Source organism: Paralichthys olivaceus, chromosome 10, assembly GCF_024713975.1.
Source record: "Paralichthys olivaceus isolate ysfri-2021 chromosome 10, ASM2471397v2, whole genome shotgun sequence".
NCBI classification, from domain to species: Eukaryota; Metazoa; Chordata; class Actinopteri; order Pleuronectiformes; family Paralichthyidae; genus Paralichthys; species Paralichthys olivaceus.
Window position 1 is genome coordinate 17,429,115 of NC_091102.1, and position 27,621 is coordinate 17,456,735.

The 27,621-nt window shown below is 39.4% G+C and overlaps 1 protein-coding gene and 1 non-coding gene across 6 annotated transcripts in view; one reads left to right on the plus strand and one right to left on the minus strand.

Annotated features, from left to right (window-relative positions):
• pard3bb (par-3 family cell polarity regulator beta b) overlaps positions 1-27,621 on the plus strand; it is a 196,802-nt gene that overhangs the window by 59,410 nt on the left and 109,771 nt on the right. For all 5 annotated transcript variants that reach the window (XM_020090080.2, XM_020090077.2, XM_020090078.2 and 2 more), the window contains 7 exons: positions 1,850-1,920; positions 9,277-9,360; positions 11,153-11,278; positions 15,346-15,604; positions 16,475-16,583; positions 18,347-18,486; positions 18,617-18,745. In XM_020090080.2, coding sequence (XP_019945639.2) covers positions 1,850-1,920; positions 9,277-9,360; positions 11,153-11,278; positions 15,346-15,604; positions 16,475-16,583; positions 18,347-18,486; positions 18,617-18,745 — 918 coding nt within the window. The remainder of the gene's footprint in view (positions 1-1,849; positions 1,921-9,276; positions 9,361-11,152; positions 11,279-15,345; positions 15,605-16,474; positions 16,584-18,346; positions 18,487-18,616; positions 18,746-27,621) is intronic.
• Positions 6,944-7,015, minus strand: trnae-uuc (transfer RNA glutamic acid (anticodon UUC)). The gene has a single exon. It is a non-coding gene; the product is annotated as a tRNA-Glu (tRNA).

The window sequence follows — 27,621 nt, forward strand, 5'->3', positions numbered from 1 at the left end:
TTAATTCTTACACGGTAACAGTAGAAGGACAGAGGAGGCCAAAAGGTATAGAAACGCAATTACAGCCAAAAAGTTTGTAAGATGATATTAGAGGAGGATGTTGGTGGATATATAATGTAATGTATATAATGGACACAGGAGAAATCAACATCTTAGTAACAACTGGTGTGAGTTTATCTTGGAGCATGGATATTAAACCCAGAAGAACATTTTTACAGAATGATAAAAGCATCAGAGGAGATGTAACTTGGTCTCTATTGACAAAATAAATCACTGCTTACAACATGTTATGAAATAACCCCCTCCAAAAAATACAAGACATTGCATAATGTCCAAAAAATAATATGAGCTTAACAAATATATGTGTCTGCTCTGTGAACTCACACATGGTGTATGTGGCAGATATTGGATGAATACAAAGTCGATATGGATATTAATGAGTAGAGCATTTTCAATACAGAAACCTTGACCTATATATATATATATATATATATATGTATGTCCTTGAGGCTTGACAAATTATTATGAATTACTAAAAATACAAAGAAAACACAAATTGAGATTAAGAATAATATAAAATACATTTTCTCTAACATAAAATGTTAACTTGAATCTTTTCTGCATTCATTATTCTGTAAAATTAACTACTGGGAAATTCACCATCAAAAAGCCGAAAAACAGAAGTGCCAAAACCGTTTTGTCTGTAAAAGGCTCATATCAGCCGATTTTAATCTTCAAAACGATAAATCAGTCGGGCTCTAGTATCCGTGTGATGTCATATACATAAGAATGTGTGACACTGTCATTTATTGAATATTAGATTATTCAACTCTCTGTCACAGTTGGACAGTGACATGTCATGAAACCTCGTCCCTGTGGAGCTCACCTCTCTGTGTCGAGCCCCATGTCATTGTATAAAGTAATTATTACAGCTCCCCTGACTCACATTTACACTCCTCTTTCTCACACCCACCCGCTCTGTCTCTCGCTTGCCATATCCATTGACAGTGTTATTGATTACTGCTTGACAACATTGTCTTCTTGCCTTCAAATAATAATTGCTATTTGTACATCATCCATCCATCACTTTAGGAGCTCCTTCATTCATCACTTCCTTTATGCTTGCATTCCCGTGTCTTTCAAATTGCACAGACTAATTTGTTGAGCTCAGGATTTCTTGTTGGTTGTAGTCCATTTAAACCCAAAGTCAAAAAAGGGCCAGTCCCTTACTTTCTCGACTTGAGCCCTTTTTCCATTGCTCAAAAAAACCCACTAACATCCACTAATATCTGGCTTTTGTCTTCAATTGGAATGGATAGGATCATTTCCTCCTGGGTCACATGAGTCTGTTTAGACACTGTTTTTTGAACAGCTCTTGCTTCGGTCGGCAGTGATAGAAATGTGACACCTGGGTAAATGCGCTAGTTTCTTTATCTATGTCTTTATTTTGGCAATCTAGAGGTTGGGGCTGCACTCTTTCTGGTGCATTGTTGTGACATAAATTTGAGGGCGTACTTGCATTTTACATCTTGAGAACAACATGCATTCATCTGGTTTACCCGTGTCTAAAAATACTCGCCCATACCTGCTAAATTTGGAGTAAAAGAGGTATTAGTCACTAATTTCATAACTTTTTGGTTATTTTATTCCATCAATTAGTAAATCCATCTGCTCATGTTCCATATCCATGATATTTGCAATGTTTCTTTCAACCATTATTCCTCCATTTTTATCTTTCACTTCATTAGTTGAACGTGCTGTTGGAGCTGTTTTTTCTGTCATTGTACTGTCACTTTTCCAAATGCCAATTACCGACTAAGCTGAAAGGTGTTCTGCGTTCTCTCCGCAGGCAGCTGGTCCCGCCGTGGAGAGGCCTGTAGGGATGGACCGAGCCCAAGGCAAACACGCCTTCAGTAGCAGGTCAGTTTGTGTGTTGCTCTTCTACTCAAATCCACTGTGATGTGGATTTTTGTTTCTGCTCATCGTGCTGAATCAGTATGTTTGCAAACTTCAGAAATGGGTTTGATTAAATAATCTCAAAAAGCGGCCATCTGTCCCTGTCCTTCGCACTCTGTGTGTTGCACAATTTTTCATATGCATGTTTGTCTACATTCATGTTTATTGATGTTTATTTGTGTGTTTCTGCCCTACTTTCCCTTCATTAAAGCTCTATTCCAATGCGGATCAAGGCCCTTACAGATATAGTTAGTGTTAAAAAGCTCCATCATTAGCCCACTACAAAAGACTTTCAAAACAGGGTCAGGGTCACACACACACGCGCACACACGCACGCACACAGTCTGAGGGATAAACAGCTACAAACACACTTTCATCTCCTGTTTTTTTATACGGAGATACAAGTTATAACACACATGCATAAACTAATGACTGCTGCTTAATTAAGTGTTGAGGATGCAGAACGCTCAGTGTCTCCCGTGAGCCTTTTCATCGGACATGTTTGTGAGTGTGTTTTCTTATTTTAGCAGTGTGTTTTTCAGAAGGATGTGGGGCCTCTAACACAGAGCAAGGACAGTTGCCATAAATGTAAGAAACATGTAGATAAATTCACGAGTAATCTTTATAAGGAATTTCTCAGGTTAAGATGGTTGTGTGTGCTGCTAAATCCATTAATATTCTTGTTTCCATGTAAGCACAGCATCTTAGCTTTAAGATCCCCTCTACACATTTCTGTTCAGCATCCACATCCTAACCATGACCAATGTCTACATTAACATGACTAATACAAAAGCAAGCCAGTAAATGGGCCTGCAGTGAATCAAAGTGGCTGTTACATCATTGACCGATGTGCTGCTCTGTCTGACAACACTCACCTCTGCTAATGGAGAGTATATCTGTCTGTGTTTGAGAAATATCAGGTCAGTGTGGTCAGTAATTAATTTACTGTTAATTCATAAATACCAAGAGAAAATAATATGTAGTTAACTTGCAATGAAAAGAGAGTTACAGCTTTGTGAAAAGAATAATATTGACCTGTTTTAACCTCTCTCTGCGTAGCAACCACAAAGCACACAAAGCATAGTCTGAGAGAAGGTCATTCACTCATACACACTCATGCTCCTTGTATAATGCAAAGAGGTGCACTCTCCATGCAAGGTGTAGGTTAAAACTGAATTTCTATATTGAAATCGTGACTATTCAGACGTGGTATTAACTTCCATCCTGAGTGATCCTAGCTCAAGTAGTGAGATGTGATCATTCAGATCACGTTTGCAGGTGGTCTGTTTAGCTTATGGCCACATTCTTTTAGCTGTATGAACTTAAATGCTTCCTGGGCCATATGTGAAGGACCGTCTAAACAGCTGATGTCGACTGAACTATTAAAGTTTAAACTACACAGAGCCCTATCCCATACCCTGATGTGCACCTGCCCAAAAATGTATGTACACGTCAAGGTGGCACAGAATGCAAAAGCTGTGACTGGTCCACTTGTTAGCATCGCTTTTCCGGCAGACTCTTTAACATCTATCAGCTCCAACTCCTACGATCAGCTAAGTAAAACTTGCAATTGTTCTGAAGTAAACATAGATGCCAGAGAATTTGTAGATATGTGGACCGACCCTGTCACCTGAAATAATGATGAGAAGCCAATTGTAATTCAAATAACTGAAGTAGAACATGTGGACGGAAGTGAATCACAGAATAGTGTTTGACAGTTTTACTGTTATCATGCATTACGATAGCTCACACTTTAATGCAATGAGTATAAAGGTCATTATTTTAGACACACGCCCTCACAGTTGTTTTCCACAATAACTTTTTTTACTACACGTCCTCTCATGTACACACACTCAGGCACACACAAACCATGTCAGCTGTGAGTAATGTAAAAGTGATGTAATGGTTTTTGTGGTCGCCAGGGAAACGATCCTTGAAATTGCAAAAAAGTCCAAAATGAGCTGTGGAATGCAGCTATAAATATTGGAACAGTAAAGCATACGTTAAGTAAATGTGTGTGTGTGTGTGTGTGTGTGTGTGTGTGTGTGTGTGTGTTTCTGTGCACAGAGTGGTCTTCTGTGTACTGAATGTGTGTCTTCTAGTGCGGGTGCATGCACCTTTGAGTGTGAAGGTACACCTATGAATACAGTAATGGCTCATCATAATTTTAACCACACAGCACGCTCACCACAAAAACTCATTACCTTTGAATCGAAATGTCCTTTTTATACAGGGAAAGCGATTTACTGAAAATTGGTTAAATGAAATAGCATTGCCAGTGTATTATATTTCTTTGTGAAATGAGGCACTGTATCGGAGGTGTTTTCAAAGCTCGGAGGTGAAAAGGTAAATAGGTTTCACTGGATGCACATAGACAAACTGAAAGTGAAAGGGGTTTCATACGGTTAACAGAGTTTATTTGTGTGTCATTTTGGGACACAGCTTTCAGATTCAGAATTCATGTTGTGAAGATAATGTGATCCTGTTTGTTAATCAGACAGACCTCTCTCTGTTAACCTGTCCTCCTTTTTGTATCTTTCTTTTTGTCCTGAATGTTTCACCACAGTAAAACATTCTCATGGTTAAAAAACCTCCAACAATTTCCACGATCAGAATAAATCCTGTCTTTGTCAGGACTTTTAATTTATCATATAGGGGAGTTCACTTGTATCAGTCGAGCCACGCAACCAAGCTTCTACTGTAGTTGTAGTTACGTTAGCTATGATTGCTGTTGTTTTAGACAGTGGGCAGATGAGTATCTGGTTCTAGTGGCTCCTAAGAGCCAAATGTAAGTGTGCTGTAAGTGTTCATCACTATCAATTTTAGCTTTTTCATAATTAACATCCACCAAGAAATACTCTCATCCCAACTTCCTGCAGTGTAGAAAATGAGATGTGGGTTTTGGTGAGACCAATTCAAAAGTACTCAAATAAATCCTACTGCATTTATTTATCATGATATTAACATGTGAAATAAACACATCACTAAAGAGTGCCTGAAAGACAAGAGATCCTTTTAGTTACACATGCCATGCATTCACGCAGGGTTTTCAGTACCGTATAGGACATGCATGCAGCGCCTGAGCCAAAGCATCCTGGGTGGACTGCTGAGTCAGTGTTGGTGTCGGTCAGCAACTTCTCCCCATTTGTGAACTACACACAGTGGATGGCCCGAAGTCGGCAGAGGAGACCTGTGTGAAGTGAACATTTTGATCTTGAAGAGTATCAGGAAAGAACTGGATAAAATCAATATATTTGATGGATACACCACGATGAGAGAAAACATTGCATACAAACATTTGACCTATCACATGAAGCCCTGGATGCACAGACCACAGAATCAGATGAAGCCCCTGTTAGCCTTAAACTAGCATGTTGGCATATTGTCATCGCAATATTTGACATTGATGTTCTGGATGTGATATAACATTCTCCTGGCTTTCAAGTCTACAGTAAAAGTCTTTTTTAAAGCTTGAATAAATCAAGATGCTCATGGTGTAAAGTCATTTATCATATATTGGCACTATTTTTATAATTCCAACATAATTAAACAACTATTGTTATTACTTATTTTTGTATCATACCCATATTCATTAGTCACTACTTTAAGGTGTTTACTTGCTACAACTTTCTAAAATGATAAGTTGTAATGTAGTGAGTGAGGCCACTGACATTAAGCTGTGTGCTTATTATCAACCAACTACTGTGTTTTAATTTCTCTTGTGAATGTCTGTATTTCTGTGTTTGCATGTATTCATCTTTAGCTGTATTGTGCACTTATACTGGTTTGGTTTCCCCTCTCTCCCCTTTGAAGACGAGCTTAGAGAGAAATAAAGAGAGAGAAAGGGAGATGATAAATAAAAAGAAGGATGAGAGGGTGAGATGTACTGAGAGGAAAGGTAATGCATATCCTGCTCTTTTGTTATTTCTCCTCTCTTTCTGTCCTTCATGGTGAGGATCAGTGAAGTGGCAGGTGGATAAAAAGAACACCTGCTCTCTTCATCCCCCCCCCCAACCTCTCTGTGTGTTTGGCCTTTTCTCTCTCTCTCTCTCACACATCACACTCCCTCACTTGTTTCTCAAGTCTCACCCATTTTGCCTCTCTCTCCCCCCCACTTAATTTTTTGCATTGATGCAGCCTGTCAAACATCTTGCACAAAAAAAATCAAAAAAGGGAAATGCAAATGGGTCTCAAGTGCTCGTGTACTCGTGTGTGTGTTCTAGTGGGAGTGTTCGAGATCAGAGCCTTAGACTTAGGAAGGGATAGAGGGAGGGGTTGCTGTTATTTTTCCTCTCATATTAATGCTATTCATTTATTAGCCCAGTGTAATTAATTCTCTGCCTTCTCCTCCCTTCATTTCACAAGATGTTGCCTCCAGTTCTCTCTTGCCTCCTAGCTTTCCCCCCCGCCCTGCTTTTTTCTTCAGTTTTCTACCCTTCTCTGGTTTTTTGCCCCTTTTCTCTTTTCAGCCAGCAGTGTTGAGGTGTGTAATCATTATGTCAGAGGCTTCAGTTATATCAAGTAGATATGCTGCTAGTATACATAAGAAGATATACCGGATTTAGCGCAAATTCTGCTAACGATATTCAGAAAAAAATAAAATCTCTAATGTTTTTTTCACAATAATTGTGTAAAGCTAAATACATGAGCCTCATTAGTACAGCAAATGTCAGCATCTGTTAGACTTAGATAGTTAGGGTTATAAATTATACCTGCTGAGCGTGTTTAATGTAGTTGTGAGCCTGTTATGCTGACGTGGACAGTTTAAGTTCATCCATGATTAAAAGTCATTCAAGCAATGAATAATTAAACAAATTTGAACACAAAGAAATATGAAAATGCTCATGTAAAAATTAAAATGATTGCTTTAGTATGAACAGGATAGTATATACAGGTTATTGTTATAATCAGAGGATGAGTAGTTCAACATCATCACTTAGAGGATGTATAGTGCATTTCCTTGATGTGAGCCCCCCCATTAAAGAAATTCCCATACCGGGAGTTGAACCCGGGCTGCCTGGGTGAAAACCAGGAATCCTAACCACTAGACCATATGGGACACACTTTACAGGTTTTGAGTCTGTGGAGTTGACCGCCATACTATTTTTCCTATCTTTATTCAAGAGCATGATATTTCTGTTGGAGTGCATGACTTGTGGAATTTATGTTCAAATTGTGTATTACTTCAAAACCCTGCCCTTGCACTCAAATAGCCCCTGTTTGCACTTAAATTTGCTCTGCTTCTGCTCAAACTGTGTGCTTACAGTTCATCGGTGAGGGTTTCCTCCACAATTGCTTGAACCCCAAAAAAGTCATTGTTTTCCTCACATTTATATATTTGGAGGGTTGGTGTCTCTTTATACCATTGTCTGGTTTACTAATCACAGATCTATGATTATAGAAATGAGCTGTACCTATCTTTATCTGTCCTTCGGCCGCTCATCTGCAGCTCCAAATCTACTCATCAAACACACAAACATCTGCTTGTTTTTTGTTTGGCTAGCTACTGTATGCTAGACAATGGCAAGTGAAAAAACATGGGAGTAATTCAGGCATATATGCTGCCAACTCCTAAATGAAGAAAAATACATTATTCTCCAATCTTCAGAGGTTTGGCAACCGCTGTTCTGAGGTTAGATTTATTTAAGCTTATTGAAGCTCAACTTGAGGTTGAAACTTGACTTAGCGACTATTGACCCCAGTCACGGTCTACCAGCCCATCGATGCAGCAACCTACCAGGATTTGTCCCAAATTGTCAGTCTGGCTAAGGTACAGACAGGTGGCTAATTCACACCCCTTAAACTCCTTTATCTTTTTGTCTCCCCAATGATTTCATTCTTTTCTATCTTTTTCCCTTCCTCTCTATTAATATCCTTTCCTGCCTACCTTTCACTCTCCCTCTTCCATCCCTCTGTCCTAGATTAACTCAAATGTGCTCAATGCAGACGAGGGAGCAGCAGCTTTTTATGTGTGTGTGTGCGCATGATGGGAAAAGAGCGACAGTGACAAAGAGAGAGGGAGGAGTTGTTTTTGCACTTTGCATCTCTCCCCTGTTACCACCCACCATCATCAACCACCCTCTCCGGAGTTTATCAGCATCTCCACTGCTATCAGTTCATGGATGTTCAGGGATAGATGGTCTGCAGAGAGCGGAGCGGAGACAAAACAGCAGACAGAGCGAGAGAGAGACAGAAAGAGAGAGAGGGAGTAGGGTAGAACTAAAGAGCACAAAACTAAGTTCAGACAAACTCACTTAGAAAACACACACACACACACAGAGGGAGCAGAGAGAAGGTCAGGAGAGGATTAATGGCTGTGCTCTGATAGATAAACTAATCAAACAAACAAAGACACACATTAAAACACAGACAGAATGCAAAGCAGACTCTCACTTTGAGAGATTCAAAGAGAAGAAGAAACCCATAGAGATGAATGGCACAAAAAAGTTTTGACAAACACACACTTATACACACACACACAGAGCAGTCTGTAGTGGTGTGGACTCTGAATAGTGTTTGCAATCCCATCTCTAAGGGCTGGGTTCACAGACATGGATTAAATCCTTTACAAAATCTATTTTTAGCACAATGAATGTGTCCATGGAAACAATACTTCAATTAACGATAGTAGTTTTCAATATTAACCTCAGGAGACACTTTTTGAATAAGGTTTTTTGTCACGTTTTTCTGTGAAATCTTTCCTACACTCTGTGATCAGACCTTTTTGTCTCAACCTTTTATTCTTCCCCTATTTTTCCTCTCTCATGTTTTGTATTGTGTGCATATGTGAACTATGAAGTATCAATCAGCTGGTTTTTATGTCACAAGCGTGCTTTTATTCTGTTTACTCCGGGATAATATGTCACAGATTTGTCCCTGAATAGTTGATCATTCTACTGAGTATCTCTAAAAGCACATATTATTATTGACAGTGGTTGGATGGTTCCTGTAGGACATTTAAAGGGTTAATAAAATAAAGGTTCACTCATTTAGATAAAAACAGGGAAATTGTGAAAGAAGAAGAGAGAGTGTGTAACACATGCAGCAAAGGGGGTCAAGCTTCCATGTATGGACTCACTTTTTCTTGCCTGTCTCTTTGAATGTCTGAAACCTGTATTAGACATTTTACACATTGTATAAAAGTGTATACTGAATATAATTCTGTAATCACTTCACACGTCCAACATTTACAGCAATTTTATTTAACCGGTTATTCTATGTCTGTAGTGTGACAGACATTTGATTATACTTATATAAGAGCTGACATTGTTTTGTTTCCCACTGATTTGATTTGTCTGGTGTGTATGTGTGTTTGTGTAGCCTGACCAGAACAGTGGAGATCCTGGGAGAGGACAGTCCCCTGGGCATCCATGTGGTTCCTTACTGCTCATCACTCAGTGGACGGTGAGTTATGTACACAGAAATGCATCACACAAGGTTGTACTATTCTAACAATATTATAAATAATATGAATGTTGTTATAAACATAATTAAGACATATCATGGGATTAGAACATGTTTAGGTTATTCATACTCTATCCAAACAATGGCCCCTGTGAATGTAAATATAGTAAGAAATATTCTCAAAGTTATCTAAAAAATAGTCACCAATTAATTGTATGTGTGCAACAGCAGCCAGACCAATCCTGTCTGTACCTGTGTGTGTCTGTGTGTGTGTCTGTGTGTGTCTGCCTTTGTAAATCAGTGGTTACCAAATGAACAGACAGGATCTTTGATGTGGAAAGTATTTCGATAGTGCGCTTTATGGTTTTACGGTTGATAAACATTTAAGCAGTCACACAAGTGTTCCATCCTGTGGCAGTTACTCTACTTCCACTTATCCTGCAGACTGAATATGACAACTCCGGGTTTATATTATATGGGATATGCAAAGTGAGTTTACATTGCTGATTTCAGTTTCCTTTTGAGGGTTTGAGATTATGAATGCCACTTCTCTCTGCCATTTTCTCTGTGTTGTTCCAGTTGACACAATGTGGAGGAAAACAGATGCGCACATGTTTTGTGCTGGTGAGATTCTCCGCTCACTTTCTTTCAGTACTGCTATAAGCAAATGTGCATGGTGGGAAAACCATACATTTTCATACCATGCAATACTGTGAAACACAAATACTGCTGCAACCTTCATTCACACACTCAGTCACATAGGTTATACATACAAACTAAACATATGCTGATCTACGTAAGTCAACCTTAGAAAACCTTGTCTGTTTACTGTTTAAGAATGTGAGTTCTATTCCCATAATCCTATTCTGCAATAGTAAAGGCATTCTGGTTTCTGCACTGCATCACATATAAACATATAAATGGCAACCGCTCATCCACTCTCGCTTGCATGCACATACACACAATGGGAAAAAAATGAAAAAGAATTCCACAGCTATGCAGGGCTTTTATTTGGGTGTGTTACCGTCAAACAGTGGATGGGGGATTTCCTAAAGGAAAGCAGGATGAATTTTTATGTCTGTTCTCATGACTCACCTGACCCCGCCAATCTCCTCCTTAAATTCCTCTCTCTCTCTCGTTCTCTTTTCCCATCTTGCTCTCTCTCTTCTCCTCTCTTTTTCCTCTCTTTTCCAATTTTTTTCTGTGTCCTGTCCTCCCTCTTTCCTGAACCCCTCCTACATCTCTTTCCACTATTTACCATAATCTCTTTCACCTTTTCACCTACATTCATCCTTGTGGAGCTGGACTCTTTTGTGTGTCACTGTCATCATTTCTGCTTTGGCGAGGAAACGGTGGACGTTATGGACTGAGGATACTGAACTTGTTTTTCAGGCTATCCTCCTCCCACACCTACCTGTCCATCACATTTAACATGTCTGATTGCCTTTTTATCTTGTCACTGTGTTTGTGTTTTCTGAGACCGACCTGTCTAAATGCAACTGTAGCCACTCTGCTCACACACTGTGTTTTATCTGTAACTGTGGATCATATGAGCACCAATAAGAATCTACAACAGGCAGCGACTGACAGGAGTTGTATCTGGCATTGCTCTGCCTAAATAAACCATATGGATAATAAGTCTTTTGGCGCACACACAGTCAGAACAGAAGTCATTTTAAGAAAGCATGTACGCATGCTTTCAGGGATGAATAAACAGCTGGGGAACCAATGGGAACATGCTCAACATTTGATACAGCTTGTAAGCTCATTTTCTCTCCTTGTTTGCTTTCAGGTCTCTGGGTCTGTTCATCCGTGGAGTGGAGGAGGAGAGCCGGTCCAGAAAGGAGGGCTTGTTTCAAGTCGACGAGTGCATCGTCAAGATCAACAACACCAACCTCATGGACAAGACATTTAGCCAGTGAGTGCAACAGCTTGTCTGTGCTCTGCCAAGGAGCTCAACATACTCCTCTGTGATGAGTTCAGTAGCTGCAAAACCACATCCCAAGGATATTAGAGAATAAAATGAATATGGCTGTCTAAACAGTGTTTCTAATGTTTCATATTACAACTACTGGAAGTCTCACACGTCTTGATCGCCACCTAATGGTTGGCTGCAGTGTTGGTCATAGATGCTGCCTCCTCCATGTTAGCGATTGGTGCATGAGACAGAGTACATGTCAAGTGTCTGTCCTTGTAAGTATTTCTTAGCACAGTGATGTGTGTTCAACTGCTCTATTTTCCAGTAAGTTTGGTTTTAATCAGTTAACCAATATGATAAAAATGAGGTGAAATGACATGATTGACAGCTGAGACTGACTCGTGATTGGTGGAGCGTGTATCGGCAAATCTTCCTACCACAGCTCTGTCCTCCCTATTGCTACTGCACAGAGTATGGCTGCAGATGTGCAAGATGGCAGCGTTCATTTGCAGAATTGAGAATGCGGCGTCCATCTTTGAAATACACTCAACAGATCAGGACTATAGAATGATTTTAATTGTCAGATTTAGTAGATGATTTTTTTTTCTCTTCCCTGCTTTTGTGTCATTTTCTGTGTTGTTGTTGTAGCTTTCCATTGTCAGAGGGTTCACATCACAGTTGTATTGCCATCAAAGAGAATGGCGGAAAACACACTTGGCAGATGTTTGGAGAGCAACACTCCCAAGTTGAGTGTTTGTCTGTTAGAGCTGGTCTTTGTGCATCTGTGCGTTAAATCTCATTCCTCAAAGGAAAGATGTGTTGAAGATTTGTTGGAGACCATATGTTTCTCACTGCAGTTTGCTTACTGTTGCATTGAAGCACCTGAAACAACGTTTAATAAAATGAGATTTGGTGTTGGATTATGATTACGGAGCATTAAAATGACAAAAGACACACTTGTGAAAATAATTGCTGCAAATAATAAGGACTGATGTGGATGTTATAATGATTACAACACATTACAAATTCTATATAGTCCCCACAACAGTCCTTGTCCAGTATTCAATGTGGTAATGAGATTATATGTGAGGTGTTTTATGTTCTACTGTAGGTAAAGGGATTATCACTGGAGGGGTTTGCACCCATTGTTCAGTAAATGGTGTATCTTCACGCTTTTACAAACAGCAGCACACACACACACACACACACACACACACACACACACACACACACACAAACACACTCTCAAGCATGTCAAGAACATTGATACATTACAATAACACAAAGACTCTTTAATTATCCAGCCCATTTCCTACCTTTCAAACACACACACGCACACACACGCACACACACGCACACACACGCACGCACACACACGCACGCACACACACACACACACACACACACACACACACACACACACACACACACACACACTCTTGCCAGTATTGTTCTGTTGTGACTGGTATATTGAGATGTGCATAAGATCCAGTGCAATATGTGTAAGTAGGTGCATTGACCCCAGTGAGTAATGTGCACACACACACACACGTGCCCACACACACACACACACACACACACACACACCTTTTGCCATTGTCCCACTTGGCAGCTGTATTGACGAAGCATACTTGATTAGAATATCTTTTTTTACTCAAATGAGCTTGCACGTGTCGTCCAGCCAGAAACAATAATGATATCATTGGTGCACAATGTTCCCAGTGCACATGCATCAACACACTCAGCTTTCAGATCCAGTTTCATTGTGCTGTATTGTGGTCTCAATACAATTAAAATCACTTCCAGTGTCATTCTGCAAGGAGGGACACAAGTTTTTGCCTAGACTGCTTAGTTTGTTAAACAGTTTCAATATGCAAATCCTGTCAGAGAAGAATGAACACCCCTCCTCAAACACAAAGTTACACTTTCTGAGAAATCATGCTTACTTAGTGCTACTGCTGTCACGATATCTTGGAAAAAAAGCAGGACAATTCGAAAAATGTTTAAATTAATTATTGATATAATGTTTATATAATTCATATAAAATGATAATTTTTATATAGTATATCCAGCGCCTTTTAAATAATTTCTGTTTCTTTTTATCATGATAACTATCTGGTTCACAAACCCCCAAAACTGAAAAATTCAGTTTATAATTATTGTTATTCATACCTTTGGTCACAATAATTGTTAAATGAAAATCTTATATTATGGCATCCCTACTTTGTTTGGAAATTGGCTCTTGTATGTATCCATGTTTATACATATTACAAACAAATATCAGTGTATGATCAGTACTGAAGTACAGTACAGAAGTATGAAGGCTGGCATTTTTTATACTTGAACACTGAATATATGTATAATATATGCACTTTGTGCAAAGTGGATTTCCTCTGAAGATTCAGACAGAAACTTTCCCACAATGTCATTTTATTCGATTTATATCCATGGGTAGTCTTCTTAGATTAATGTCAAACTTAGTCATGTATTATTATTGCATATCTAATCTATTAAAACAAATCTGTCCTTCATACACGACTTTCCAAACATAGTCTCTAGTTACGGAAACATTATGATCATTACATGTAATAATAAGCTAGGCGGGAAACAATAGGGGTGTAATCCAATAGAATTTAAACAAACTGGATTTTCTCTCTCGGTTATCTGGGGTGAATGATGGTTTGTGCCCATCCCTTCTGACACAATGGTCCCTCTAACTTACTTAGCATAATCTTATATAAACTAATTGTCTGTGAAATTATCTTTTTTATAGATCACAGGACTAAAATGGCCGGCTGCACAGGTGTCATACTTCTGTGTAGTATTTCTTGTTCTGTCATCTCCAGAACTCAGTGAAGATAAAACAGATACAAAAGCAGAGAGCCATCAAAATCACTGACAACTGGAAAATGAAATATAAGCAAAAAGGAAGAAAGTAACGATACGCAATATAATCCAGTTAGATAACCATGAAGTTGAGTTCATGTAATACAACTTGATCAATGTTTCATTTTAAGATTTATTTTTAATGGAAACTTGGAAAAACTTCATTTTTAAACCTGGAAAGTTGATTTGATTGAAATGTCTCACAAAGTTTACACATCACAATCTTTCACCGGGAGAAAGCCCTGACTTGTATATCTGCTCTTTAAACTACATTTGGTCGTGAAAACACACACATGATGAGTATGAATGATTCTCCTGCTACCAGAGCCTGATGCAGTGGATATAAGCTGCACAGAGTTTGTGTTACTCTAAGTGTTTGGCAACTGCTGATGAAACGCCTCTTTGACTCCAATCTGGGGCTTTTGTCAGTGACTTCCAAAACTTGACGGCGACTGGAAAATGGGGCCAAAAATCAAGTAGTGCAGACTACAGCTTAGCAAAACTCATCAAGTAGCAGTTTTAGTATGAGCTGAACGTGGGTCAGATGGAGTAGTGGCTTCTTCCCTTCCTCTTTCATATAATTGTTAATGGGATTATAACTTCTTTATAACCTGTAACATAAAAACGCACATTTGAGTCAGCACCATCAGTCCTGATAACTTCTGATGATCATTTTTCATCGCTTTTGTCATTAGAGACTAGAAAATCAGTTGATTTATTGAAAACAATTAACTTCCAATAAAAACACAATTGTTAGTCATACCCATCTGTCTTAGAAATGATAATCATTTAGAATCAGTTCAGTAAAGATAAAAAACATGAACCTCAAATATGCTGTGGTCTTATGCAATTTTGGAAAATTGATCAGCCCATTTATAATCATTAGCAATTAACTGGAACTCTTTTAATTTGTCATCTGCAATCTGACGTATACCATTATCTTTAATTTATTTTTTTTCCTAATAGAGATATAGATCCAATGATAATGATTCTGCTTGTCAGAAATTGATAACTATGTACTGTGTGTGCATAGTTTGTGAACGTGATTAATGCCATGATTAGTATTAGTGGTAAATGTGTATGGACTACACACAACTTAAACCTACACCAACTTGTTTCTATCCTTTTTCTCTATCTGTCTTTCTTTTTCTCTTTATCCCTCTAACGCCTCACCCTCCCAGAGCCCAGGAAGTCTTTCGTCAGGCGATGCGTTCCCCAGTCGTCCGCCTGGAAGTAGTTCCCTCCTCCAACAAAGAGCGTTATGAAAAAAGTCTGATTGGTCAGCTGTTTGGCAACAGCACCGGTCCTGATCACAGCCCCAGAATTGCCAAGACCAAAGAGCCACCACCGCCCATCAAAGCCAAACCTGTGTTTAAGCTCCCTGAGAATCCAGCCATGCGACTGGCAGAGGAAGCTGCTACTCTGGACACTGCTGTCTCTGTAAGTTTCTCTACAGATGTGAAATCTTCTGTATGTATTTGGAACAAGTAACTTTATTTTAGGTTCTACTTTTCTGTCTTCTGCACTTTTGTTAATTACTGTTCAATCATCAAGCCTTCCTCCTTCCAAAATTTTAAGATTGTTCATCGTAAATATGAAGCAATTTGAAGATCAAATGTCATAATTTTTTATTTTGCGGCCAGAAAATCTCCCCTCCACTTTTTATACACACATGTATATAAGAGTGTACGTATTTGTACTTGATTTATGACATCTGTATTCTATTACGATGTTAAATTTGTGGAAACACTATGAATCCCTCCTCATCTTTTCTTCCTTCGCTTGATTCAAATCTTTTTACTTGAATCATAAAGTCTCTCTCATTCAAACACATGCAATTGTGGCGTCAGCATCACCATGGTGACGCGGCTGACATTTGAGAAACAGCTGGCATAGAGGCGACAGTTACTTAGCAACAGTTAATTATCCTCTTGTTTTATTTGAAAGAAAGACGTTTTTTTTCTGATGCAGATGTTGGAGCTTTGTTTCTTAAACATATATCTGGGCTCTACATTATCTGTTAGTGTGCTTCCATATATACTAATGTGCAGTTGGCACACTACATTTAATTTATGTAATACTTCCTATTCCCTTTTAATCATTCTATTTGGATCACAGTCTTCCAGCTCAATATTAATACATTTTAATTATCAATCTCCCATGATACCTACAATGACAAAGCAAAACCATGTTCTAGAGAACTCTGCAAGAAAAAAGAAAAAACACTGTACATACGTTTGTTTTTTCTGTGTGTGTTAGTGCATTTTAATTTTGTAAAATTGACTTGAATGCTGTACTTTTTCAACCCAGACCCCCAAAGGGAGGAGCGAGAGCCCCCTTCTTAAGAAAAGTCCTGCTCTCTCCAGCTTGGTGGCCAATAAGAGAGGAGGACGAAGACTGAGGATCGATTTAAAGAAAGGTGAGAAAGACCTGGATTAACAGCCTCCCTCCTGCTCTGTGTGGGTCTCAATCTGCATTGTTCTGTTAATGTTTATTCTTGAATAATTAGTGGAGTGCCCAGTCTAAACCTGCCTGTTTGGAATAGGCTGTTAGCTTGGCCTGTGGTGATGCTGCCTGCAGCTCTCTTCTGAAGCTGTTAAAGTGATATGAAGTATTTGAGCCACTGCTGCTGCACAAAGAGCTGTTCATCTGCTTATTCAAAGCTTGTGAAGCTTGACTCCCAAACCCAAAGTGTTGTTGTTGCCGTTGTGAGGGCACACTTACGTTGATGAGTCCCTGCTACCGCTGCTACAGAGCACTGGTCACCTGTTTATTCAAAGCTTATTTATATTGAATGTATAAGTGTTCAAAACACACCAAATTTGACACTGCAGTTGCCTGGGAATTGAAAAGTCCTTCCTTTTTTATATTTGATCTTTTAAATTTGTTCTCTTAGTAAATTTCTCTAAATTTAATACACTTACTCATCCTAGAGAACGAAAGACTGAAGCCCTCTTCAATGTCTATTTCCCACACTTCAGTAATAATGTGTGGACATTTGAGACGAAGAGCTGTGCAAGAACTTTTCTTTGTTATAAATCCTGAAACATCTACAAAAGTTTGCTTACTTTCAAAAGACACATATTTTAGTATCCGTGCAAATGCTGACTTTTTCTAGCCCTTTCAGTCTAGAATAGGATTTCAATGAATAAAATGTGTGCACTTTAGTTTTACAGCTTCAGGTTGAGCCAGAAAAGTTAATATAGGCACATCTGTTCTCATCTCTATGTACTCTATTTGTTCCAATTAAATCGTTTTTTTCCCCTTTCACATTAATTCTGTCATTTTCTGAATTTCCATTATTCCCTCTCTTTGTTTCCTTTCATTATACACTGACTGTGTATAATAGACCCGCTTTATGTCTCTCGCTGTTCAGCCCAGCATTGTGCTTATTTCTATAAATCTTCCTCTCCCTGTTCTCTGGCTGACTCTCCTTCCTCTCATCCTCCCTCTCTCCATCTTCCTGATTCCCTCTCTTCAGGGTCTATTAAGTCTTTATTGATCTGTTCATTTCTGCTGATATGAATTCATACTGGACCAAACTGCTGACTTGGCTCTGCTAAAGAGACCAGATTAAATGAGGTCTATAAAACACACAACCGGTCTCTCGCTGTCTGTGTGTGGCCTTTTTGTACACGTGTGCATGTCTGTGAATGCCTCCACACACATTATGTGGACCTGTTTTTCACTGATTACTATTTTAATCTTCATCGCTTCTCTTTCCACAACATTCACTCCTCGTTTCCACTGTGTTGCACTCATTCCTCTTTTACCTTTTCCTCGTCGCTCCCTCGTTTCTTGTCCTCCTCTCTGCCCCGCACTTGAACCCGTTTTTAAAACCTTCACACCTGCAGATATTGGAGCAGCAGCTATAGCTAAAGGGTTTAAAAACCACACACACACACACACACACACACACATGCATGCATGCATGCATGCAGACACACACACACACACACACTGAAAAACACATATCACAGAGAGAGAGAGTGATTGAGAGTGGATAGATTTCTGCTCTCAAAGTAGCTGAAAGATAAATAGTGGCAGGGAGTGAGCAGCTATACACATATTTTGTGTTTTGATATTGACCTTGGAGTGTTGCCTGCACATTGTACATCATCTCTCAATTTACCTTCCCTCATCTCTGTGTGTGTGTGTGTGTGTGTGTGTGTGTGTGTCTAGGTTCAGAAGGTCTCGGTTTTACCGTCGTAACCAGAGACTCTTCAGTTCATGGTCCTGGTCCGATTCTTGTTAAGAACATTTTGCCACGTGGAGCCGCCGTCAAAGACGGACGCCTGCAGTCTGGAGACCGCATACTTGAGGTACCGGTTTGGATGACTTCTTTTTTCAGCATCACTCAAATCCAGAATATTACAGTTGGGACATAAAAAAGATGCAAAGCAATAAATGGAACATTACAAATGCTACAAGTGCTGAAATGTGTGTGTGCAGGTCAACGGTGTAGATATTGCAGGCGTGGGCCAGGAGGAGTTGGTGTGTATGCTACGCAGCACTCGGCAGGGAGAGAGTGTGTGCCTGGTGGTCCTGCGGCAGGAGGATATGTTCCTGCCCAGAGAGATGGTAAGAACCAATCACAATGTTGTATTGGCAGCCAATGAAATGAGACCTTCTGGTTTAGTGGTGAGTCCGTTACCTTTTATATGGAAAACTGAGAAAGAGGATCAGCCACCATCGACTTTCAGCTGGATATTTCACCTCCCTCTAATTTTACAATTTCTGGTCCAATCAACAGGCTTGCCTTGATGATGCTCAGCTCAGCAGCCTATAGGAAGGTCATAGACATTTACCTCAAACTTCATTGAGGGCTTTTCTGAATTATATGAAAGATCATACACTTTCCTGTATAATAATGTTCTCACTTTAAAACAAACATTCATGTACTACAGTGTTTAAAAAGACTCCATTGAATCAAGACATATACTGTAAAGCTGTTGATATGATAATATTCTTTCTGCTGAATTTCAACACTGTTTTAATTCAATAAACACTTCTTCTATTCACCCTTGTTCTATCTTTTCCATGCTTTTTCCTTTAACCTTAATGTCTGATCAACTTGTGTGCATGCACCGATGTTAATTACAGCTCTGTAGACGTAAATATATGTTTTCCTTTTCTCCTGACAGTCTCATAACCTGCTGCTGTTTGCTCTTAATACAGTAGCTGACTTTCCTTATTGTATTTTCTTTCACTCTATTTGTATCTCTGTAGACACCCCTTTTCCTAAGAGTGTTTCTTCTCTGAGGTAATTTTCTATCATATCAGCTCTTTTAGTGATGACTTTCAATTTTACCTACAACTTTGAGGTGTCACTTGCAAACACATTCACACGAGCATAAAGGGAATAACAATAGGTTTAGATTACACGACTTGTCATTTTTCATTTGATCCATCTCCACAGCTCACTCATGTCTTTGGTTGATATTTTCCATCTCTCACTGTATCTTATTTTCCTTTAATGCTGCCTTTTGTGCCTCTTTTCCTTCTGTATCTCTGCGTCTCGCTCTTATCGACTGATGTTTCCTCAACGGATGCCAGGAAGTTCTAGACACACACACACACACACACACACATGCATGCGACCTTGAGCCCCATAGGAAATTCTGTTTCTGCGGACAGGAAAGGGAGCAATATGCCGGATTTTGTACATATGTTAACAATTATGATCATTTGGATTGTCGTATCTTGTCCAGAGTTTCTCAATGCACGCATGTCTGAACTCCATGGCACCCATCATGCTGTAATGACCGGGGCTGTTACGTGTGTCCCATCAAAACCACTTCAGCAGTACTTGTTCCACTGTTCTTTTACACAGCAAACTATTCTAGAAAGCTTTCTTGGTCGGCGATTCATCATGATATTTTCTGGCTCTCAGATGAACTGTTGGTGTAAACTGGGCAAAACAACAGCAGATTGTTATGCAGAGTAAAAGGTAACTCACTGATGACAGGCCTGTCACTGTGATCCCCTATCACCAAGACACGTGTGGGGAAAACAAACTCCAGCCAAAAATCCTTGCTGAAGGGAATATGGATTAGCGTTGTTTACAAATGATTATAATATTGCCAATATTACTTCCTAAGTGTTCAGAGTCAGCAAACGATTGTTAGTTGGCTAGCTTTTTCGTATCATCATATTTGAAAGATTGCAGGATTTGAAAGATTTCCATCGTCAAAAAAATACTTTGTTTGGCCCATTTGCTTTCAGACAGTGAACAGATCTCTCAAGAGTCTGTTGGCAGCTCCCAAACGATATTCATTTAACATGATGACTTATCTTAGTTGCACAGTAATTTGCTGTGATTTTATAGCTTTAATACAGCTGGTAAACCTTAAGCTGGTTGGCATAAAACATGGACACATATTAAACCAAATCTTCACTGTCAGGAAACTGACCTCTCATTGTTCCCGTATGTTTCGCACACATACTTACTCCGTCGCACTCACTTGTTCATAACAAGAATAGAACTGTTAAATCACTTTTGCTTGAACTGGATATCCCAAGTGACCCTGTTGTGTTTCACCGAGTGTGTGTCTGTGCAGGAGAGAAAATACTCTTGTTTCTTTTCTGTTCTTTCTGTACAGTCAACAAACTTTTCCTGCCTCTCCTCTCTCTGAGTGTCTGTCTCTCGCCCTCACCCTCTCTTCCTGGCTGACAGTTCTCCCCACGAGAACTCACCTCTGTCTAATTAACAGCTGATGGTGTTTGCTCAACAGCCACAACAGTTTTCTGCACAGTGAAACTGTGAAATTTAACACGGGGTGTGATATAGTAAGAGAGAGAGAGATGGGTGGGGTTGGGGGTGAGAGGGGTATTTCAGTGCAGTGGTAGTCATCATTACCATCTGTTTTAATGGTGAGAGTAGAAACAAATTATGTTATTCCCTTCTTTCTTCAACCCGTCTCTTTTCTTTCTTCGGGCGTATAGTTGCATATTAGAGCGTAAGATACTTTTGTTTGTTTTGTGACATATATATTAATCAAATGTGAAAGAAGGGGAAACAGAAGAGGTCAGGAATGTGTTGGCAGTAAACATGTTCCCAACAGTTTATTTAGAGTCATGGTGTTTTTTATTTATTGAGACATCTTTTCTCAAATTATAAAATTAAGAACACATGCAAATATGTATCCAACAGCATTACATACACGACCAATACACAAATACTGGCTGCTCACTCACACTCTGCCACTCATACCCCTAGACCTCAGCTACTGGACAACAACAAATAAAGACTTCAATGAATAAGCTATAGAAAAAAGGACATTGATAGTAAATTAAAAGCACAGACAGGGTGTTTTAACATGAGAAAATAAAGATCACATGATGACAATGATTAGGAGAAAAAAATGCATGATTATTCCAACCAGAGGGAGCTTTGAATGTGAATGATCTACATCTCATTTCATTGGAAATTGTGTGGGACAAATGGGAAATAGGAATTATTGGAAAAGTATAGCACATTTACAGCACATTTAGCATTTTGTTCTCTCGGCAACTGCCGTCTTGTCGTCCTCTCTCACAATGGAAGAAATGGATTTCATTATAAAAGCCACAAGCTCGTAGGCAGGAGGTCGGCATGTGAGATTAGACACACAGTATTTTGTCTGACTTTGACCAACAGTTATTGTAGTTTTCTAACCTCCAGCACTATCTTCTCCTAACTTGAAACATTTTGTGTTTGTTGTAAAAACTGCTTTATTTTACTGCTGGGGACAGCCAGTGGCCAGAGAGTTTTTAGGTTCTTTGTCCGTCCATCCTTCCCATTCTTATGAACACAAACTCAAGAACACAGCAAGAGAATTGAATCAGATTTAGTAAAACTGTTCAGAGATGATGAACTGATTCGATTTTGGTGTCAAAAGTCAAAGGTAAATGTCATTGTGACCTCATAAAACGATTTTTCCCTCATGAACGCGTCATCTTTAGAACACATTGAGAGTATTCTTTAGAGTAAGAGAATACATGTTCACTTAGGTTCACCGATTAACTGAACATTATATTTGGGTGGTCAAAGGTCACAGTGGCCTCACAAAACATGTTTCTGGCCTCTTGAAGATAATATTTAAGTCAGCAAATTAACATTTTTGACCATTTTTCACATTCACTCAAAGATGAGTTGATACGAGTGGTCACAGTATGTGGAGTGAAGTTGGACTGGTTTGCGGAGGCATATGACGGCAGTGCAGTATTTCAAGGTAAAGAGACTGACAGCGTTGTGTTTCACCTTTAAACTCAACTTCTATGTTGAAGTTGACATTTTTAGCTGTTTTGATTATTTTTTTCCATCCTCTGTGGTTGAACATCATACAACGTTTGTTGCAAGTCACACTCGCATTATTGACAGTACAACAAAAGTCTCATGAAACAGAGTGCATTTTCACGCCTCAAATTCAAGCATCAGTCTTGTCGTGTCCTCACACCTCAGTAGGTGGAATGTTTTACAGGTTTTACAGTTTCAGTTTCATAACATTCACACAAACCCTCCAAACAACTCTGCCAATTTTGTTGCAGACCTTTTGCTGCTGCAGAGGTCAGCCATGTGCAGACCGTTTTTTTTTTTTTTTTTTAATAACTGACTGTCACCTTCTTTCGTAAAATGACCCCCACATACACAAAGTTCATCACTTGAAGCAGAAACTTGGTCACAATCAAAAGGAGGAAATGTCTCAGGATTGTTTCTTACCCTTATCGAAAGTGTTTTCATGTTTGGCAGCAAACCAACTCAGTCGTGGTGGAGGTTTGTTTATGGTTTATAACATCACTCATGTTGCTTTTATTGTTGTGTTTAAAGTACATTGACCTCCCTCATGACATCTGTAAAAAAATGAATTCGAAAAGAGCCAGAATTCACTATAACATGCATAAAGATGTAACATTGACATTCAAATCTTTATATGGAAATCACTTGAAGACGTTTTAAAGCATTTTCACTTGGCGTGGTCATGAACATTTTTCAAACATTTTGTCATGCTGCCCTGTACAGTCTGTCTTTGTCAGTCTGTGCTAAGGATACGTTTTCCCATCATTATTGAAAAACTAAAAGAGGTGTCTTAACTTTTTACGACCTCCAAAAGTAGAAAAGGTGTTTTTCTGATAAGTACTGTCAAGAGGCAGATTGGAAAGATTGATGAATTTATCATCATTTCTTAAGATGTTTTAATGAGTTTAATATTGTTGATTTATACAAACCTTATTCCCAATATTTTTAAACCACCTTTTATCAGACTTGAAACAGTGATATGACCACGTTTTTAAAGGTTTGATGTGAGGGCTCATGCTAGCTTGTTTGTGTTTACGGAGAGGAAACAGAAGAAGGTTGATGATGAAATGATGGAAGGATCTTGTCAGTCTCCTCCTCCCCCTCTTCCGTTGTCTCATTTTAGTCCACCATCTGGTGTTGTCTGCTAAGTGTGCCCTCGCTTTAGAACAAAGACATTACACCATCTCTATACACACACACACACACACACACACACACACACACACACATACACACTGACATACAATCATGTTCATAGACGTTCCCCAATTGTGTAAGAGTATACATCCACCTGCTGTGTTGGCATTTTGAACACACACACACACACTCATACAGTCATACAGTTTTTTTCTCTCGTAATTTCTTCACACATGAACAAGCATACGTCTGCTCTGTTGGCCAAAGCCCTGAATCTGGTGAATACAATAACACAAAAGAAATATTGTGTCACAAAATGTAACTCAACAAATTTGAGCATGTTAAAATAACAGTGACAAATATTTCTAGAGAAGTAAAAAGCTTCATATAAAGATCTCTCCAGATATGTTTTTAGACATTTAAAGTGTTATGAGTGATATGGCTGAATTTTCGGCAACCGCTAATTCGCAGAGGCTCATTTGCTTCTTGTGCCTTATTGATGGGACCAGAATATATGCATATGCAAAAACCTTTAAGATTTAAAACTTTAACTGATGTAGTGAAAAGTCAGTGGTTATTTTGAGCACTGGAAACACTCTACGTCTAGTTTTTGTAAGTTGCATTTTGAATCAAGATCAACTTCCACAAACTAACATACTGTATCCAATCACCTTGAACTTGGATATAAGGTATAAACAGACAAACCTTCCTCTTAACTGCAGCTGAATGTGAAAACAGCTGAACTGTTGAACTCTGCACATAAATGCACATAAATCCTGCATGAACCATTCACCAACACACTTTGGCTACCACTGCAGACGACTGAATGAAAGCTTCAAGTGTGATTCCATCAGGATATTTGTGCAGCTCTGCTTTTGGCATCCAGGATGTGATGAGCTGCAAAATGATCCTCTCTCTATCCTCTTCCTGTTGTTTTTTTTATTTCTTATTTTTGTTCCACTACATGGAGGAAACATTCTCCTTCGTGCCAGATGCTCCTCTCACACGCGCATTGACAAATCAGTGAACTGTTGTCAGCTTGTGACAGAGCACATTCAAAACACAGCAACTTTATTGAGCAGTCTCTTCATTCTGATTGTCCCCCATCCATCACCGCTGCAGCTACAGTGTGTGTATGTTTGTGTGTGTCTGTGTATCTGTGCAGTCTGTTGTCTTTCTCTCTCTCTCTCTCTCTCCCCTCCCCTCCCTCCCTCCCTCCCTCTCTTCTGTGTGTGTGTGTGTGTGTGTGTGTGTGTGTGTGTGTGTGTGTGTGTGTGTGTGTGTGTGTGTGTGTGTGTGTGTGTGTGTGCATGTGTGTGTGTGTGTGCATGTGTGTGTGCATGCAAACACAGGTCTCTGAGGGTGTAACAGATGGGGGATCTACTGTAGTGATTCTGTGAGGTCACATTGGTGACGATATCAGTGAGATGTAACACACACACACACACACACACACACACACACACACACACACACACACACACACAAACTCCCTGGCAGCTTGGTGTCTCTGCTGGAGCTGCCATCATCCCAGTGGAGAGCAGCAGGAAGGGGTATCACGTCTCTCCTCTCCCTCTTCTCTCTCTCTGTGGCTCAATGTCTCATCTCGCATCTCTCTGCTGTTTATTGAAGGTTTATCAGCTCCTTCATTATCCTATCATCTACAGTCGCTGCTGTGTCTCAAGGCCACAGTGCAGGAGTATCACACACACTTGCATGTATCAATCGTTGGTTCAAATCACTGGGAATCAGGTCACTGAGAAACAGCATGGGCACCACTCTTACTCTAAACTAGCATAATCTCTGTTTTGTCAAAAGCAAAAGAAAATCTCTTCTTGAGAAGAACAAAAATTGGATTGTAAAGAAAAGTCTATTAAACTGTTCAATCAAACTGAAAGTCTTTTTAGCCATTTAACCAAGGGACAGAAGAGATGATTGATGCCATCAGCTGGTTCATTTAGCTCACAGGATGTAAACAGTCAGGAACAGCTGGCCAGGCTCAGTCTGAAGGTAACAGAATCCACCCACAACAACTCTGAAGCTCATTAATTAACACATCACATCTCTTTTGTTTAATCCCAACGAAAAAACTAGGTGTAAAAATGTATTTTACTTTTTTAAAACCTGTTAACATCAGCAGTGACAAAGTAGATGGAGAAAAGTCTGCATTATCTCAGCAGCAATATATGATTAAAAACAATTATATGTCAGTTACTTGATATTACTGTGGACACGTGAGAGAAATAATATAGATGTTCACGCGTCAGGGATTCAGGGCAAGTGGTTCACATTACAACACCTCCCAACACCTCAATATCACACATGTCCAAGTAGAGGTCTGTACAAGCCCTGGTTTCATGAGACTGTCTCTATTGATTTTTGTGACACAACCACACACCCTGTATATCTGCTGGTGCTGCTCCTTCATGCACCGACTCACCAGTTACAGTCAAATTTCAAATCATGTCTGAGTCTACACCAACATTAGCTGTGAATGATTTATTTCATTGTTTCTATGTGTGGAAGACGAGAGCTAAAGTTTGCAAACTGTTGCCAAGAAGCAGTTTGGTGGCCATGTGGGGGGCTTCGGCACATGAACAGACGGCGGCCCAGCCCACACCACGGTCCCATCGTGACCGCCCATGACCACTTGTAGCCTTAGAAGACGAACCCTGTGCCGCAAACATCTGCTATAAGTTTTACAGGGCCCGCAGGCTGGCGCTCTATTCTTACACTGACCTACCAAATTTCCAATTTGGACAATGATGGCCCAAATACTGTATTCGTTTGACAATAAAGGTCAACATCAGAATTTGGAGAATATGGAATTATAGAACTGTATTTCTCTGCACAGCTACCTCACAGACATTTTATCCATATTGTGAGAAAATATGTCACTGCAGTAAACCAGTTCCTTCTGTCAGGAAAAAAAACCCACTGGTCTACCGAAAAACATGTTGACCTTTAAAACCACTGTGGTTTGTACTTCTCTCCCTCTGTCTTTTCATTTAGTCTGCTCATCTTGTTTTTTTCTCTGTAGGATGCAAATGCTCTTTAGTCACTCTTTGATTGTAGTCTGATTGTAGTCTGTGTGTCACCAACCACAGGCATTCCATTGACCATTAGCGCAGGGTGGGGGATTGGACAACGGGCCCATTGTAAGAGGCCAGTGATGGGACAGTTATTTTCATAATTCAAAAGCATAGCCCATAATTTCAGCTTTTTATTCCTGAGTGTACTTACCTGTGTGTCTTACATCTACTGCTGCATTTAAGCACAGCGGCTACTGCTGTTTGCCTTTGTATAATGAATCCTTGGGCACTCACTCCCACAGCATGGGACTTTCTACACACACACACACACACACAGTGCTGAAAGCAGGTGTCCTGACATGCAAATACATAATGACTGTAGAATTAATAACAACTAAGTATATGCCCCGATTACTCACATATATACATTTATGATCACCATTTTTCTTTTCACTTCTTTCATTTTGTCTTTTTTATCTCTATTCCTTTATCTATATTCTCTGGCTTGATCTAGTCGTTAATGTTGAGTCAAGGCTGTGTCATTTTCTTTTATGTTTTTATGTCTGTATGTGTGAGAGAGAGAGAGAGAGAGAGAGAGAGCATTTCTCCATCTTTTTCTCATACAAAGCATTTGCCTCTGTTTAGTTTAACAATATATTCTCATTTACACAACAACACATTCTCATTCACACACAGCGACAGAAACTGACCTGCCTCTCTGCTGAGGCATTATTGTGGCAGCCTATTGAAATGTTAACGACCAGTGTGAAGAGGTTCACCTATGCAAAGTGTTTCTCTATAACCTTTGATAGAGTTTATGTAAATATACAAACACCTTTATAGCAACAAATAGAAGATAAACAGACATGGAAGCAGGTCACTGATCATTATTTGATATTTATAGTGATGACACTGTACCATAAATGTGGGAGTCAGTTTCAATACCGCAAGAAACACTACACAACAATAGAGGCTCCTACACACACACAATGTTTTAGTACACATCCATG